Source organism: Platalea leucorodia (assembly GCF_965183815.1).
Source record: "Platalea leucorodia genome assembly, chromosome: W".
Taxonomy (NCBI): domain Eukaryota; kingdom Metazoa; phylum Chordata; class Aves; order Pelecaniformes; family Threskiornithidae; genus Platalea; species Platalea leucorodia.
In genome coordinates, this window is record NC_138859.1 from 15,425,267 (window position 1) to 15,441,132 (window position 15,866).

At 40.4% G+C, this 15,866-nt stretch overlaps 1 protein-coding gene across 1 annotated transcript in view; it reads right to left on the minus strand.

Annotated features, from left to right (window-relative positions):
• LOC309601640 (ankycorbin-like) overlaps window positions 1-15,866 on the minus strand; it is a gene marked incomplete at its 3' end in the record, with an annotated part of 92,845 nt that overhangs the window by 38,406 nt on the left and 38,573 nt on the right. The window contains exon 3 of the mRNA XM_082334796.1: window positions 6,475-6,605. Within this exon, the coding sequence (XP_082190922.1) occupies window positions 6,475-6,605 (131 nt within the window). The remainder of the gene's footprint in view (window positions 1-6,474; window positions 6,606-15,866) is intronic.

Genomic DNA, 15,866 nt, shown 5'->3' on the forward strand with positions numbered 1-15,866 from the left:
GCCTCTACAGCCAAGTTCAGAGGGATGGAAGAAGGCAGAGGAGTGGGGAAGCTTCCTTCTGATCGTTTCTTTAAAAAACACATCCCACATCTAAAGCCCAAAGAGGTGCAAAGTTAGCTTCTCAATATATATACCTTCTGGCAAAACATCTTTTTAGCATAGGGTGAAATCCCTGAGGATGCCATGGATATGTCCAGATCAATGTAACTTCCTCCCTGAGTTAGGTAAAACCATCTACCAATCTGCTGCACTTTCTTGCAAGGCCAGAATAGAGTTCAAAGTTAAAATTAAGCCCAACAATGAGAGCAATGACTAGTGTCTCCCTCAGCCTCCGTCCTCCAACACAACCCACTTGGTATTGCTGCCTATGGGCCAGCAAAAGCTAATAACCACCTTAGTACATGAAAAGTCATGAAATTAGAGCAAGGAAATCCCAAAGCATGTTAGCATAACAAGAGGCCAGGAAAAGGCTGGAAAGGCTGAGAACAACTGGGTAAAAGTTAATGTAAGAAAATATTTTTGTTGCATAAAAATCCAGCAAGGCTTAAGAACTGCATACAGTGCTTAAGAACCAAAGAGCATGGATCTCCTTATGTGACATTAGGGATGTCGACAAAATATAGCTCAGGATTATATGTGGTGTTTGAAGTTTCTGTGACTTTTACACTTATTATACTTCAGATCTTTTCAGATTTGAAGCAACAGAACTATTTGGATTTTTTATTAAACTGTATAAAGTGAACTTCTCTTACTTCATAGGGGAATTACAAACCGAATGCAATAATATGTACTTACAGCAATTAATCTACTAGTAGCACATTCTTCAGAGACTACTGGTTAAGATGACCTTTTAACATTTGTTTTAGAAACTCTTTAAATGATTATGGCAATATATTTTTATTTAGCATTTCAGAATAACTATACTAAAGCTTTTAAGACTCTGCATTTCTGCAGAAGAGTAGGGACTGGAACATAGACACGTGCAGGAACGGCCAACTTCAGAGCTTTCCTACATTTTCCAGTTAGTATTTTCCTAACACAGAATGCACCTGTAAAGCGGATAGCAGAAAATGCAGAGTGATATATAAACCAGATGATAAACAAGCAGCCACCAGCATATTCTATTGCCTGAGACTTCATTTTGAAGCTAAAAAAAATTAAAGAAGTCCAATGTTTGCATGTTGCTCTGTTTTAGCTGTCTGTTCCCTTTCCCTTCCTAGATTGGAGTACTTTTTTAAGCCAGTAGCAGCCAGTTGGTGTAATTAAAATCTACATGTATAGCTCATTTGGTTGCATAAGTCTTTGAAAAACATAAACCAACTGCAGCCCATTATGTAGATATAAATCTGAAAAACAACTACAGCCTTAGACCTGTCCCCTCCAGCCACAGAAAGCCTGGTTCTAGCCTGACCCATGAGAGGCATGCTTCCCTCATGCTCCCCGCCAGCTCAGATAAGAGGAGTGCAAGGAGCAGCCACAACATTCGTCACGCGGAAGTGGGGCACTGGGTTCTGCTTCCACGTGAGCCAAGCTGCAGCTGTTTCAAGCCAGGCATACAAAAACTTCCAACCATCTAGGCTATGCTCTGATCCAAGCAACTGACAAACTTCTTGAAACCTGGCCAGGTCTGGTAAAATCTGGGTATTTGGCAACTCTGCGAATGGAGCTGCTTTACAGGGAATTCCAGTGGCTGCCTGATGCTCATTACAGGTTTGGCCAATCCCACCCGTGAGCAGGAGTGGAACGGGCAGCTCACAGGCTATCTGAACATGTGTACAGGGGCCCTTCAGAAGGCAACTTGCTTTCTTCTGAGATGACAGCCCTACTAAAGAACATTAATTTCTGTCTCTTCAGAAGATGGCCTCACTTTTTTTTTTTTAATAACATGAAGGTATAAAAATACTAAAATGTCTTACAAAAATTTGCTTCAAAAATGCATATAATAGAACTTGAATAGAACGTTGTTGATTTCAAGTCCTGTCAAAAATATAGCTAAGAACTAAAAATTAGATCATGGTGCATCTCCAAGTCTAAGTGAGGGGTCATGTACTCAAAACCATCAGAAATTATCTACACAGAGTTTCAGTCAAGAGACAGGAACAAACCATTGACATGAATTCCACTCCACAGATCTCATTTAAAAGCCTGCATGATTCTCAATACAGTAATGTTTGCATGAAATGTGGATTTTTTTCATGTATTGCAAAATTATAAAATCAAAGTTAAGTATTGCTCCTCCATTATGGAGATACGAGCATTTCCTCTCACTGTACATTAACAATTGGCTCATACTGAATGTAATAGAAAGTTAATTAGCCCAATTTACTATCCTGGCAGAGGACGGTTTCGCCCAACCATGCCCAGATGTTTCATTAACATTTCTAAGAGTTAGACTAAAGTGGAAAGTAATTTTTCAGGAAATTTAATATCAACATATTAATTGAATTATATTCATAACAATGCTGCAGGGGAGAGGAGGAACAAAAAGGAACAATCAGGATTTGAACCTGAAAAGAACTTCAGGAAAGTTTTGGAAAGACAAAAGCTTTTACACCCAAATCTCCCATGGAAACAAACTTCAAAAGAAATTTTGGAATAAGAACCAGATTTCAGCCATCTGTTAGCTAGAAATAAAACACAGGTAGAGGTCACTGTGGTCTTCTTTATTTTGTCCATGCTCTGAAACCTAGATGTTGTGACCATCTGGACCACCATAAATTAAATATCATGATAAAAGTAAATAAAAAAAAATATTTTCTGTCAGGGATCATATCAGATCACTGGAACACCAATGAACTCCATTCCTAGAGAGGTGACAATCCTCAGGCACTAGACCCATCTTGCAGCTCCTATCCTGGTACAATTTTCAAAAGACAATATGCTAGTATGCTTTTCTACTTAAGTGTTTGGGCAATTTTAAGAGATGACACAGTCTGTGCAAAAGAAACATCTTCTAGAGCATGGTGTTAAACTGAGGACCCCCAATGTGCACAAGAAAATAATGTAGAGACTGCTTGAATTTCAAAGGTCTCCTAGAGGATTTATAGCAATGTGGAACCAAGAAAGGGAGGATGTTAATCAATTCTTCTTCCATTTCATAGGCACTAGGCTCACCTGACTTCTCCAGTTTTGAAGATCAGCTATCTAAACCATTTCTATGGCTTGCTTTCTCAACTACAACAGTATAACAACTGTAGTAAGTCTGTATTCTTCCAATAGCTACCTTTAAGATAAATATTATTACGTACAAGGAAAGACTCTCAAAAGTTATTTAAAACCTGATTTATTTTTTGAACAGTGATGTCCTTTATGCCACTCATCCCACCTCATTATATAATAAAATGGGCAAAGGAGTCCAGGAAGGCTGGATGTTACTCAAGAAGGAAGTCTTAAAGGCGCAGGAGCAGGCCGTCCCCACGTGCCGTAAGACGAGCAGGCGGGGGAGAAGACCGGCCTGGCTGAACAGAGAGCTTCAGCTGGAACTCGGGAAAAAAAGGAGAGCTTACCACCTTTGGAAGAAGGGGCAGGTGACTCAAGAGGACTACAAGGATATTGTTAGGTTATGCAGGGAGAAGATTAGAAAGGCAAAGGCCCAGCTGGAACTTAAACTGGCCACCACCGTTAAAGACAACAAAAAAAGTTTTTATAAATATATCAGCGACAAAAGGAGGGCCAGGGAGAATCTCCCTCCTTTGTTGGATGCAGAGGGAAACTTTGCCACAAAGGATGAAGAGAAGGCTGAGGTACTTAATGCCTTCTTTGCCTCAGTCTTTAATAGACTGGTCATCCTCGGGGTTTTCAGGCCCCTGAGCTGGGAGATGGAGATAGGATGCAGAATGAAGTCCCAGTTGTTGAAGAGGTGGCAGTCACTGACCTGTTCCTCCACCTGGATGTTCACAAGTCCATGGGGCCAGACGGGATCCACCCAAGGATACTGAGGGAGCTGGCAGAGGAGCTGGCCAAGCCACTTTCCATCATTTATCAGTAGTCCTGGTCAACCGGGGAGGTCTCAGATGACTGGAAGTTAGCTAATGTGACACCCATCTACAAGAAGGGTCAGAAGGAGGATCTGGGGAACTACAGGCCTGTCAGCTTGACCTCGGTGCCAGGGAAGGTCATGGAACAAATCATCTTGAGTGCCATTACGCGGCACGTGCGGGACAACCGGGGGATCAGGCCCAGCCAGCATGGGTTTATGAAAGGGAGGTCCTGCTTCACTAACCTGGTCTCCTTCTATGACAAGGTGACCCGCTTAGTGGATGAGGGGAAGGCTGTGGATGTTGTCTACCTGGACTTTAGTAAGGCCTTTGACACTGTCGCCCACAGCATTCTCCTGGAGAAGCTGGCTGCTCATGGCTTGGATAAGTGCACTCTGCACTGGGTAGAAAACTGGCTGAATGGCCGAGCCCAGAGAGGGGTGGTGAATGGAGTCAAATCCAGTTGGCAGCCGGTCATGAGTGGTGTTCCCCAGGGCTCAATATTGGGGCCGGTCCTGTTCAATATCTTCATTGATGATCTGGATGAGGGGATTGAGTGCACCCTCAGTAAGTTTGCAGATGACACCAAGTTGGGTGGAAGTGTTGATCTGCTGGAGGGTAGGAAGGCCCTACAGAGGGACCTGGACAGGCTGGATTGTTGGGCCAGGGCCAACTGTATGAGATTCAACAAGGCTAAGTGCCGGGACCTGCACTTGGGTCACAACAACCCCATGCAACGCTACAGGCTTGGGGAGGAGTGGCCGGAAAGCTGCCTGGAGCTTTTCTTTCAAAACTGAGAAAGCAGACCTGCTCAGGCTATTTCTAAGTTTCCCAAAGTACTGGAAACAGAATGAGAGTTGACAAACTGTATTTCTGTATCACAGCAATACTATTTTTATTCATTCTCTCTCAAGCTTTCTTTTAAACCACTACACAGAAATACCTAAAAAAGTAAATGACAATTAAATGATTATATGGAACAAGCAAAAGCAGAGATCTTCATAGCATTAATTCACATTTGTTCCAAGCAATTAAAAGAAGTACTTGTATCTGCATTATTAGTAACTGCATCATTAATATAAATATATGGTAATCAACTTCTTTGTAGTTGCAAATAAAGAGGAAAAAAAGGGGAATTTTGTAGTGTATCCCTGTAAAGCTGAAAATCATTGCACCAGATCCCTACAGTTACAACAATCCCATTTCTTAGAGGTAAGAGGCTTGTGCATACTCATTGATCATTTCAGTCTTGGTTGGTTCCCTAGAAAAAATTCATAGTATCAAATTATATATGAAACTTGCAAAATAGGCGTTACACTGGATACAGTGCAGCTTAAGAATCTAGCTCTAAAGTTATGTTGACTGTAAAAACATGAGATGCTAGACATAGCTGTAATTCAGAAGATTCAATGGAAGTCATGCTTTGATTATGTTCAGAAGAAAAACACACGTATGCAACTTCTTTAAATTAAAAACATATTAAAGTGTGGAGAAAGCCCACTTGAAGTAATTAGAGGACTTGGACTTCTGCAGTAAGAAGTTGCAGGTCATTATGAGTCACTGCCATCATTCAGTTTCCTCAGATGCAGAACAGGAATAGAGCAGATGTAGGAAACAAACAGACCAAGCAAGAAACAGAGTGTGACTCAATAAATGTAACCCAGAGGTAATTCGTTAGAACTTATTATTTGGTGTAAGCTGCCTTGTGCTGCCTTTCCCAAGACTAGAAACTGTTTTCCTTTCTCCCCATCTATCCAGAATTTTATGAAGGCTTTGGTTCTGTCATGGGATACCTATTTCTCATTTATCCATTTAATCATCTTTCTATGCCATAAGAAAGTTAAGGATAGCAATCTCTTGGCTGTAATTTTCTTACTGGTGTCTTTTATCTTCCACAATTCAGAATGTTTACAGGAGAACAAGAGGAAGAATATAAGAAGAAAATGCTATATATGAAATATATTGAAACTGCAAGAGGAATCTTGTTCACTCAAAACTTTCATTGCCAAACTTCAATCAAAACAAGGAACAGTTGCATGAATCATTAGCATCTGCAATATTTTAAAACCCAGTCACCATAGTTTCAGTTCAAACTAACCCATTAGAAAATTTATCTTCATTTCTATGTCACTAAACTCATGTGCATGGGAAAAAATAGTCCCAAAGATTAATGCCTTTTGGAGCACGCAGTCTGCAGTGTGCTATGAAATTCCCGAGTTCCAAAATGCCCTGTCCTAAAATGGCCCCAATCTACCCAGCAATCCAGCTTCAAGTTACCTCAATGGGTTTGTGATTCTAAAATGGAATTTTAAATGTAGAATTACAAATATAGACTAACAGAAAGAAACTTTCCAGAATGTATTGTGCTTCAGGTGAAAAAGAAAACTTAATTTGGTCTCCAGAATGGTCTCTGGTTCTTAATTCCTGTGGCATGCACATCCAAGGCTGTTTTTTCCCCCTCCCTTGTGCTTAAATCACAAGTTTAAGTTGGACTTACGCAGTTTTGCCCTCACTATCTTGTTTGGTGGTAATGGCTCCCTTTTTACCCAGCAATGAAGCCACTTTCTCAGGATCACCATTCTCCACTGCCTGCAGCAGCCGATCATCATTCTTATTCCACTCATTGGTCTGAGGTAAAAGAAAAAGAAGTGAGAAAGATTATTAGTACCACCACTGTGCCCAGGCTCTCCTGAATGATCCTGCACACATTTATTACCATTGAAAGCTGAAACAAATGGAGTGGGGCAGAGTGCAGGAGAGAACTGATTGACTTGATTTATACCATCAGTTTATGATTAGTCATTAAAAAGTGCACAATAATCAAGCCAAAAGAAGAATGCTCACAATACCTTCAATGATCACCATCAAGATAGGTCAAACTGTCAAAACTGCAGCTCCATCAGGCACAGACACACACTTTAGCAGCGGTTACCAACAGTAATTGTATTGACAGTTGTTGACTGTGTGGCTCCTCTAAGCTTCCTCTATGCACAGGTTATTTCCTCTGCAAACCTAGGGATGATTCTATGGTTGCAAGATACTAATAAAGTAGTTACTATACACTTGGGGCTGAAAGTGCCCAGTAAAAATCCTTCATCACTGGGATCACACACAGTGTGTTTAGTTGACAAATTGCTTTGAGTCCAAAGATAAACCTTCATATCAAAGCCCATTTTTTGTAGTTTAAGCTTGCATTACCTATTTTACGCAGTTTTCTCTGTCACAAAGTGAACATTTTCCTTTCCAGAGGAGAAGCTCAAGAATTAAAAGATGTTAAAAAAGGTACCGACTTTTTTCATCACCACCACGTCAGGATATTAAACCTCAGTTGTCTTTGAGATTACCAGTAAATGTCACGCAAGAAATGACAACATATAACAATAGTTCTACTTAGCATTTGTACACAGTGTTTTCCATGTGCAAAGACCTGAGTAAACATTAACTGGACAACTGTGTTTCTTTATCTTTGGCAGGCAGCCTACAGAAGATGATTTAAGTGACCTTGCATTATTGCAAACCTACTGGAGACAGTGTTATCTCCACTGAAATCAGAACTGCAGGGAAGCTGAGTAGCAAACTGAAATTCTTGATAATTTCAAACTCAGCAACTCACTGTCTGAAAAGGAAAGGAATACTTAAAGATTGGCATCACAAACAATCACATGGCAAAGACACTGAACACTGCTATATCACAAGGTCATACACGAAAGTCTGCATGTGATGGACTTCCCAAGAGAGTCTTAAAACCAAGAACAATCCTATTGTAGGGAATGCATTCACTAAACAAAACATCCCTCAAACTTAAAACAACAGACAATGGCTTTTCTCAAAAGAATGGCTTACCTGAAAACATTATAACTCAGGGGTCAGTGATAAGTGGGTAAGTAGCCTACACCTTTCCCTGCCCTCCATCCCCAATTTAGAGACTGTATTTGCCAGTAGCAAACTTGCGTGGTGGGAGTGGAAATCTCCCTTGCAGAGGGGCAAGATGTTGCTGAACTTATCAGAAACAGCTTGTCCAAGTCTGTGGCAGCAGCTCCCAGGACATTCAGAGCTTAGCAAATGCCAGAACTGCTGCCTCCAAGGCCCCTTTCAATTGCTGCGGCTCCAGCTCTTTTCTGTACCTTTCAAAATCTGCCCATGGAGCATATATGGCACCAGTGGCATTGCAAGCTGACCTCTGTTGCACTGCACTCCACTGATGCAGTGCCCTGAAGGCCATGCCAAAAGATGTAATGTTCATTAACTTTACCACAAGTAGTCTTGACCTCTAATTAAGTTGTCAAAAAAGCAAAGCGTGACAATGGCTTTGAAAGTAATTTATAGCAATAGTATCTAAATGTCACTAATTGCTACAACAGAAATAGTTTTTCCAGCTTCACTTGGCCATCCACATTCCCTATTTTAGGTGACTGATGGCTAATAATATTAATTATTTTTACATAAGACAAAACATTTGCAGCTCACAGCGCTTACACATGCATTTTTAAAGGCGAAACAGTAGCAGCAATGCAAGTAACCTGTGAATATTTTACAACCAGAAGCGTTAATCCATTGTCCTCTTGCTTCTTGTGCTACTGTGCTGTGGTGGTGCATCTTCCCCCCCCCCCCCCCCCCCCCCTTTATGATCTCAGTAATTCCCATCAAGACTTGACCTTTGTGCAATGAGTTTGACGGTTAAGCGTCCCTTGACCATATCAGGAACTCTTGCATGGCTAAGGTGGGAGCAGCGCTGACCGTACCAGGAATAATCAGTCACCCCCGACAGCCTTGGAACATATCTTATCTTGGTCGTAACTCGGGCGGATCAGTATGGGTGGATCTGTACCAGTGTCACTGGAATTTTTGAGAACTCCAGTAATTACTGACCCGGATTGTGACAACAGGATGGAAATTTACTGATGCCTAAAGTCAATCATCTCACGACCCTATAAAACAGCAGTACCAAGTGAGACCCTTTGAGCTCTCCTGGACTGCAGCAGGCTGTGCCAGCATCTTCCTCTGAGTGGGATGCCTCTCAGAGTTTGCCAACTCTTACGTTTGCATAGTACAGAGGCCTGGCAACAGGACCTGGGCTGAACTCTGCCTGCCCCCCCCTTCGAGGCTCAACCTTCGCTCATTGAGACAATATTTGAAATGAGTATTTCACTGAACTCGAGGGGAATTTTTAACAGGTACCTTTATATGCATATTGTGTGTGTGTGAATCAATTCAAATATTGTAGTAAATCCTATCTAATCACTTTATAGATGCTAAATTAACCAATGATTAATTGCTGCTAAATTCCTGTGATTGTCTCTTTAACTGTGAATAGACCTTAACCTGCTGCTAGCTATTTTTTTTTCTTTATATATATTCCATTCATTTAATAAGTAATAGAGTGAACCTTGCCATTGAACTTTGTTAAATCACACTTTTATAAATTTCTATTAAAATCACTATTTGCAAATATCTTTGACAGTGATACTTTAAGTGACCTAACCACTCATCCGTGACATGTGCCTAGTTGGGGTAATTGTCCACGCAAAGCGCACGAGGTCTGTTTGACACTGGAGACTGTATTTGTGTCAGACCATGAATTCCGTTTGAACAGGAGATAAAAGCACCATGGGGAAGGCAGGAAGCAGTTGGAGTGAATGAACAAGGAATGGTAACAAAAGAGTAATAGTAGATTGTCAGTAAACTTTGATAATTACCCATTCATTGGGTGGCTTCTGTGGATAAAGAAATGATTATTATCCAAGCAAACCATTTTTTCATGCTGAACCCCAGAATAATGCAACTGAACAGCAAGTCACTCAGCAGGGCGCTTCTATCAGCCAGTGAGGCTGCGCGGAAAGCTTCCTGGCAAAAAGGGACTATGAGCTGTGAAATTAAAGGGTCTTTCACCAGCAGAGAAGGGGAAAGATGACCTGACTGAAATGGTAATCTGAGACTACAAGTGGGGGGGGGGGGGGGGGAGGTTGTACAAAAATGTTAGTGTGGTCTTTGCTTAAATAATGACTGGAATTTGCAGCAGGCTGTGAGCTGTGCTCCAAGAAGGCAATGAAAATGGAAAGAAATGCATTTAAGAGTTTGCTGTTTTGCTGAGATATTTGTGTTTCTTGTAAGTTTCTTGGGTTTTGTGGGGGGATTTTTGACAAACCTGTGTTTGCTTTCACAATTTCAGACAGGCTTTAAGTACAGAGTAGCCATACAGTCAGCATAGGGAATCTGCACAGTTAATAGAGATAAGCAGCCTCTTCATAAAAACTGTGAGATTTCATTTCTGTAAGAGTAAGAAAATGAAGAGGCTGAGCCCAGAAGTCTGCAAGGGAGGCCAAGAGAGCATAATACAGTCCACAGACCAAGGAATACACATCTAGTGAGCTTAAAGGCACGTAGTGGAGTTCTGCGTGGGTTGGGAGGCACACAGCTCACAGATGCTGCTCATTTCACTTCCTAGTAAAAGCCACGATGTATTTTTCCTTCAGATACTACTTTTAAGCCTTTTAACAAGATAAAAGAAATCAATCTTGGGCCACCAAGATGATCAAGGGTCTGGGAAGCCTGCCATATGAGGATAGGCTGAGAGAGCTGGGTTTGTTCAGCCTTGAGAAAAGGAGGCATAGAGGTGATCTCATCACCATGTTCCAGTACTTAAAGGGGAGCTACAAAGAAGATGGAGACTCCCTTTTTACAAGGAGTCACATGGTGAGGACAAGGGGTAACGGGTACAAGTTACTCCCAGGGAGATTCCGATTGGACACGAGAGGGAAATTTTTCACAATGAGAACAGTCAATCATTGGCATAATCTCCCCAGGGAAGTAGTTGACTCCGCTACGCTGAACACGTTTAAGGCTCAGCTGGACATGGTGCTGGGCCATCTTGTCTAGATTGTGCTAGAAAGGTTGGACCAGATGATCCTTGAGGTCCCTTCCAACTTGGTATTCTATGATTCTATGATTCTCTGAATCTTTGCATTTGAGAAACAGTGAGATTTCCTGTTAACATCATATCTAGGTACATCAGGGCTTCTATATTCTTTTAAGCAATCACTGCTGTTTTCAAGTAATCAATTTCATTCCAGTGGAGATAAAGGAAAAGTGATGAGCAAAAAGCTCACAACATGCGAGGCATTAGAACAAAATAAGAAAAACTACATCTAAATCATTAGTAACATACAGCCAGAGCATTGGCAATATGTCCAACTACTGCCCATTGTTTATCACCTCGCACATCACTGATACAGCAACTGGAGATTTATCTTTACTTTCAGATAGTGAAGGATGTAGAAGTAACCACACCACATGCAACTGATCATTCTCAATAAGACAGAAGAAGGTAAAGCCAAGAATTAATTGTGTATATTTGTATAAATGAAACAATGTTTATCTTAACACAGGAAAAAAAACCACAACATAAGGGACTGTTTAAAAATAAAAAAGCTAAATCAATCCTGTTTGAAGTGACCATCTCCCATTGTTCTGCCTTTTCTCATAGTTCTAAAGATTTGAGCTACAATGAACTCATATGACTGTTCCTTCTCATCTTGAAATTACTCAGTAAATGTTACTAAAACCAAAATACATCTAATAGACTACTGTTTACTGCTGTACACATGGCAGCTCTTTCCTTCAAAAAAAAAATCCATGGGGTGTCAAAACACAGACTTAAAAAATCCCCACACTTCTCAAATAGTTATCCAAGGACCACCAAGAATCCTCAGGTTTTCCTTACACTTAAAAATAAAAATATATAAACAAGAATCTGATCATCAGCATGAGACACATGGAAAAGACTGCTTTCTAACAAAGTTTTAAGATTGAAGAACTACTGAATCAACAGATTTTAGCTATGTATCAAGGTCAAATTGCAACTCACATAAGGGACATTTAGCCTTTCAAGTCTTCAGGATTTCTGCTGCACAACTGCTTCACAGTCAGTTGGGAAAAAGAGAAATCATGAGATTTAAAGTGAAATCGGCTGGGCAATCTAATCTCACGTTTTATCTGGTAAATATATTTCAGTGATAAGCAGGCTGTAAGATACAGGGACAATGCCAACTATGCAAGCAAAGTTTGTTTATTCAGCTATTGTGTTGACTGTCTTGCAGTCTGCAATACTGTGTTAGACACAATGGTCTGTGAGGATCAGAGTGTGCCTAATGACCAGGGTATACATCTGAACTCTCTGGTTAGTGACAGAAACAGCCTGTCAACTTTCAACATTCAATGCCATACACATACCACTTCCTTAGTGGATTGTTTTTAAATTCAGCACCACTTATTTATTGGTATGAGTATGTGAGCTGACTACATCCACCCAGATTTTTAGTAACACCCTCCAGTTTCTGTTGATTAGTAAATTTAGTCAGAGAACACAGGTACTTGATGGATCTTCTTGATCCAGATGGGCAAATGGACATCCACCCTGCTGGAACCCACTCAACTGCAACATTACCTCACTTATTAGGACTGGCACTTTGTAGACCCATGGATCCATCTTTCCTCCTGTCTACTGCTAAACCTCTCCAAACATTGCTTATCTTGCCACTTCTGCATAGTAAGCTGGTTTTCATTAATTTTAGAGCTGCTGCCCTTTTCTCCTCACCATTATTTTGCAAAGGGGAACAGAGACACAAAGGCTAATTATGAAGTCTGCAGACAAGAACAAAAATTTAACACCAAGCAGAACTGCACACAGTCCAGAATTACATTAATTGATCAGTGTTACCACTGCTGTAAGATGTATTCATAAGGTACCAGCCACCGTGGCACCTTATTTTTGTATTACAAATATCCACATGATATCACAGCTCACAATGAAAGCTGTTTCCCTTTTTTTTTTTCTACTAGCAAGACTAAAGTAGATTACTTGACAAAGCTCCACCATCTTAATATTCTCCACAAGCACCAGAAAACATCTTAGATGGTTGTTTTTAAAACCACTTCACATTATTTCTTATACCTACTAGAATGCCATTGTAGGAAGCAATACAATTTTAAAATTTGTAACAAAATATATATTAAAATCTCAAAACTATTCAGAGTAGAAACACAGTCTATTTATAGTTGAATTTGTCATTCTTGTAAAGGACACATCCACTGTTACTGGGTTATAGCCTTCTATTCTGAAGCCCATGACACAGCCAAACAAAACACAGTGCATACAGAGACAAATCCCTATTCCAAGAAATTATTTTGTTTGGAGTCTTCAAGGGCTCAACTCAATCTCTAAAAGTACTTCATGACTACAAAAGAAGTCAAAAAAGTTTCACTATCTATCTGATCTTCATGAGGCCACTGAAGGATGTTTGTGCCATGGATTGACCTCTAGATCTAATATTTGTCAGTCTCCAAAATCAAATATTAAAGCAGCAAGCTTAGCTGCTTAAGCTGCTTAAGCTTAGCTGCTTAGCTGCTTAAGCTGCAGCAAGCTTAGCTTAGCTTGCTGCTTTAACTTCCATGGGTGCAATGAAGGATAATACAAGAGTCATAGGAAAGTTATACCTAAGATATATTCCCAGTTGGACTTCAGAAATTGGGAAAGCAAGCAATTGTTTTGCATGAAAATAAAATCCACTTCAGCAGCCAGAGAAGAGCACGTGAGATTTCACACCACCACATCTTCCCACGTTGTTTATCCTCCACATCACATGCACTGAGAATCACACAAGTCTTTTATGCATCAGACTCTCTGTATGCGGAACATCAACTGCACACACATGGCAGGCCTTAAATAAAAGGACAGAAAGAGCAAGCAGGCACTCACCCTGGTTTCTTCCCTTGGGCCTCATCTACAGAAGGAGCTCCATTTCTCTACAGGGATGAATAATAACACACACAGCCCTATGCAGATTTTCTGTTCAGCAGGCATTGATGGCCTCACCTTTCATCTGATCAGGGCCACAGCTGGTACACTATCCTCCAGGCAGCCTGTGGAAACTCGGCTACTGCTGCCCCAAGCTAGTGCTGGGGTTTAACTCTTGCCTGTTTGAACAGTGATTGAGATATCTGCCATCTGGCACAAACCACCCCAGCTCAGTATTAATGGACCAGTCTACACAAAGAGCCCTCTCATTCTCATCTGAATATTCTTATCCATGTGTGATTTACTAGAGCGCTAAGCGCTATTGCTACAGTGCTCTTGCTAATTTGGATCTCACCAAATATGCTAGGATTATTCATACCAGATGACAGAAGCCACAGACAGACTTTTTTTTTCCCCCCCCTTAAAGATTCACTTGGCTCCTATTAATTACTTCTAGGCTGGATTATATTTGCATGCCACAATCATCAAGTTACTCTTTTCTTATCAGAGAGAAGTGCCGCCAATGGTTTGACTGTTGTAGTCTTGATCCCACTCTGTGAGGAATACTGTTGCTGCTACATCAAGAAACCCTACTTAGGGTTGCCTAGCTTATATTCTGATTTCTTCACAAGATCCATGAACGTTTTCTATAATGAGAGAGCTCAGCAGCTCAACCTAGAGATTTTTACCTTCCCAGTACAAAGCCACTGCAAATTAAAAATCTACAATGAAACATGCACAAAGCATAAAATCCTGAAGGGCAGTACAGTGCCCATAGTCTCTTTGGAGACAGAGCACACAATCCCATGTAAAGTAAGTGGGCCTGCTGTGCTACCAGCCCCTTTCCCATCATCGAAAACATCCCTGTTACAGCCATAACCTCTTTGTCAGGGTTCATGGAGGGGCCAACATGAGAGAGAAATGCCTAGTAATGATATAAATCTTATAAAACATTTCCCTAAAGCCACCCTACCCCTTTGATGCTTACAAGTAGAGCAACCTGACAAATATCCCTAGATAGTCACACTGCCTATTACGTTCTGTTTACTCCACATACTTTTCAAAGATTGAGACTGCACACCAAGGCCATGCTGGATTCTGTGGAGTGCATCTAATGCAACAACTATGAATGAATAACTGCTGAATTCAGACTGTTCCCAGGAGCAAATGGCCAGTCAGCAGCAAGTTAATTCTCATCCTTTTCAAAACATGCTTTTTAATAATTTATGTGAAAGAGTGGAGTGAGAGAGAGAGAGCAAGGATTTGTAACAGTTTTTAAGTCTTCGAAAAAGAAATGATAACGCCTAAGAGCTTTGTGGGTCATGACAAAAAATGAAAAGAAAATGGGTTTGTTGTTTTTGTTTGGTTTTTTTGGGGGGGTTTGTTTTGTTTTGTTTTTTTAAAGAATCCACATCACATACCTTTGGGGTTCCCTTCCATCTCATGAGATATGAAACCCAAAATAACATACAAGCATCTTTTTTGCATCCTGTAACAGCATCTTTAAGAGATTAAGTTAATAACTGCAAAGGATTATATAAATAATAAACTGAAAATGGGGTAGTTTTCATTGCCAGAGACAGCAGAAGGTTTCCAAATTTTTTTGGGTTAAAAAAGCCAATATATTTAACAGTCTTTTGAAGATGCTAATATAATCCTTCCAAAACTGAAGAGAACAGATGACTCAACCATATGGCCAAGTTCCACTAAAATTCTGTCTTGTAATCATAAAATACGATGTAATGTAATTTGGCCCCAGGAGAAGGAAAGGCATTAGACACATGTGACATGCACAGGCATTCCCTGGATCCATCTGGTTAGCTATTTTAAAAAGGTATTACACAAATAAGCAGGGTTTTTTAGAAGTCTCCAAGATAAATATTCTTAAGCCTTCTCTTGGAAAAGAAGTGGGTATTGCTCTTAAAATCTACATTAATGCATCAACCATTATTGTTACAAACACTGCTCAGCTAAATAGGTATAATGAACTACTTACTTGTTACATCTTTCTGCAGCAATGCAGCTTTAAAAAAGTTTGCCTTTATAAACTTTATAAACAGATGCCTTAACTAAGCATGCAATGTCTAACAGGTCTA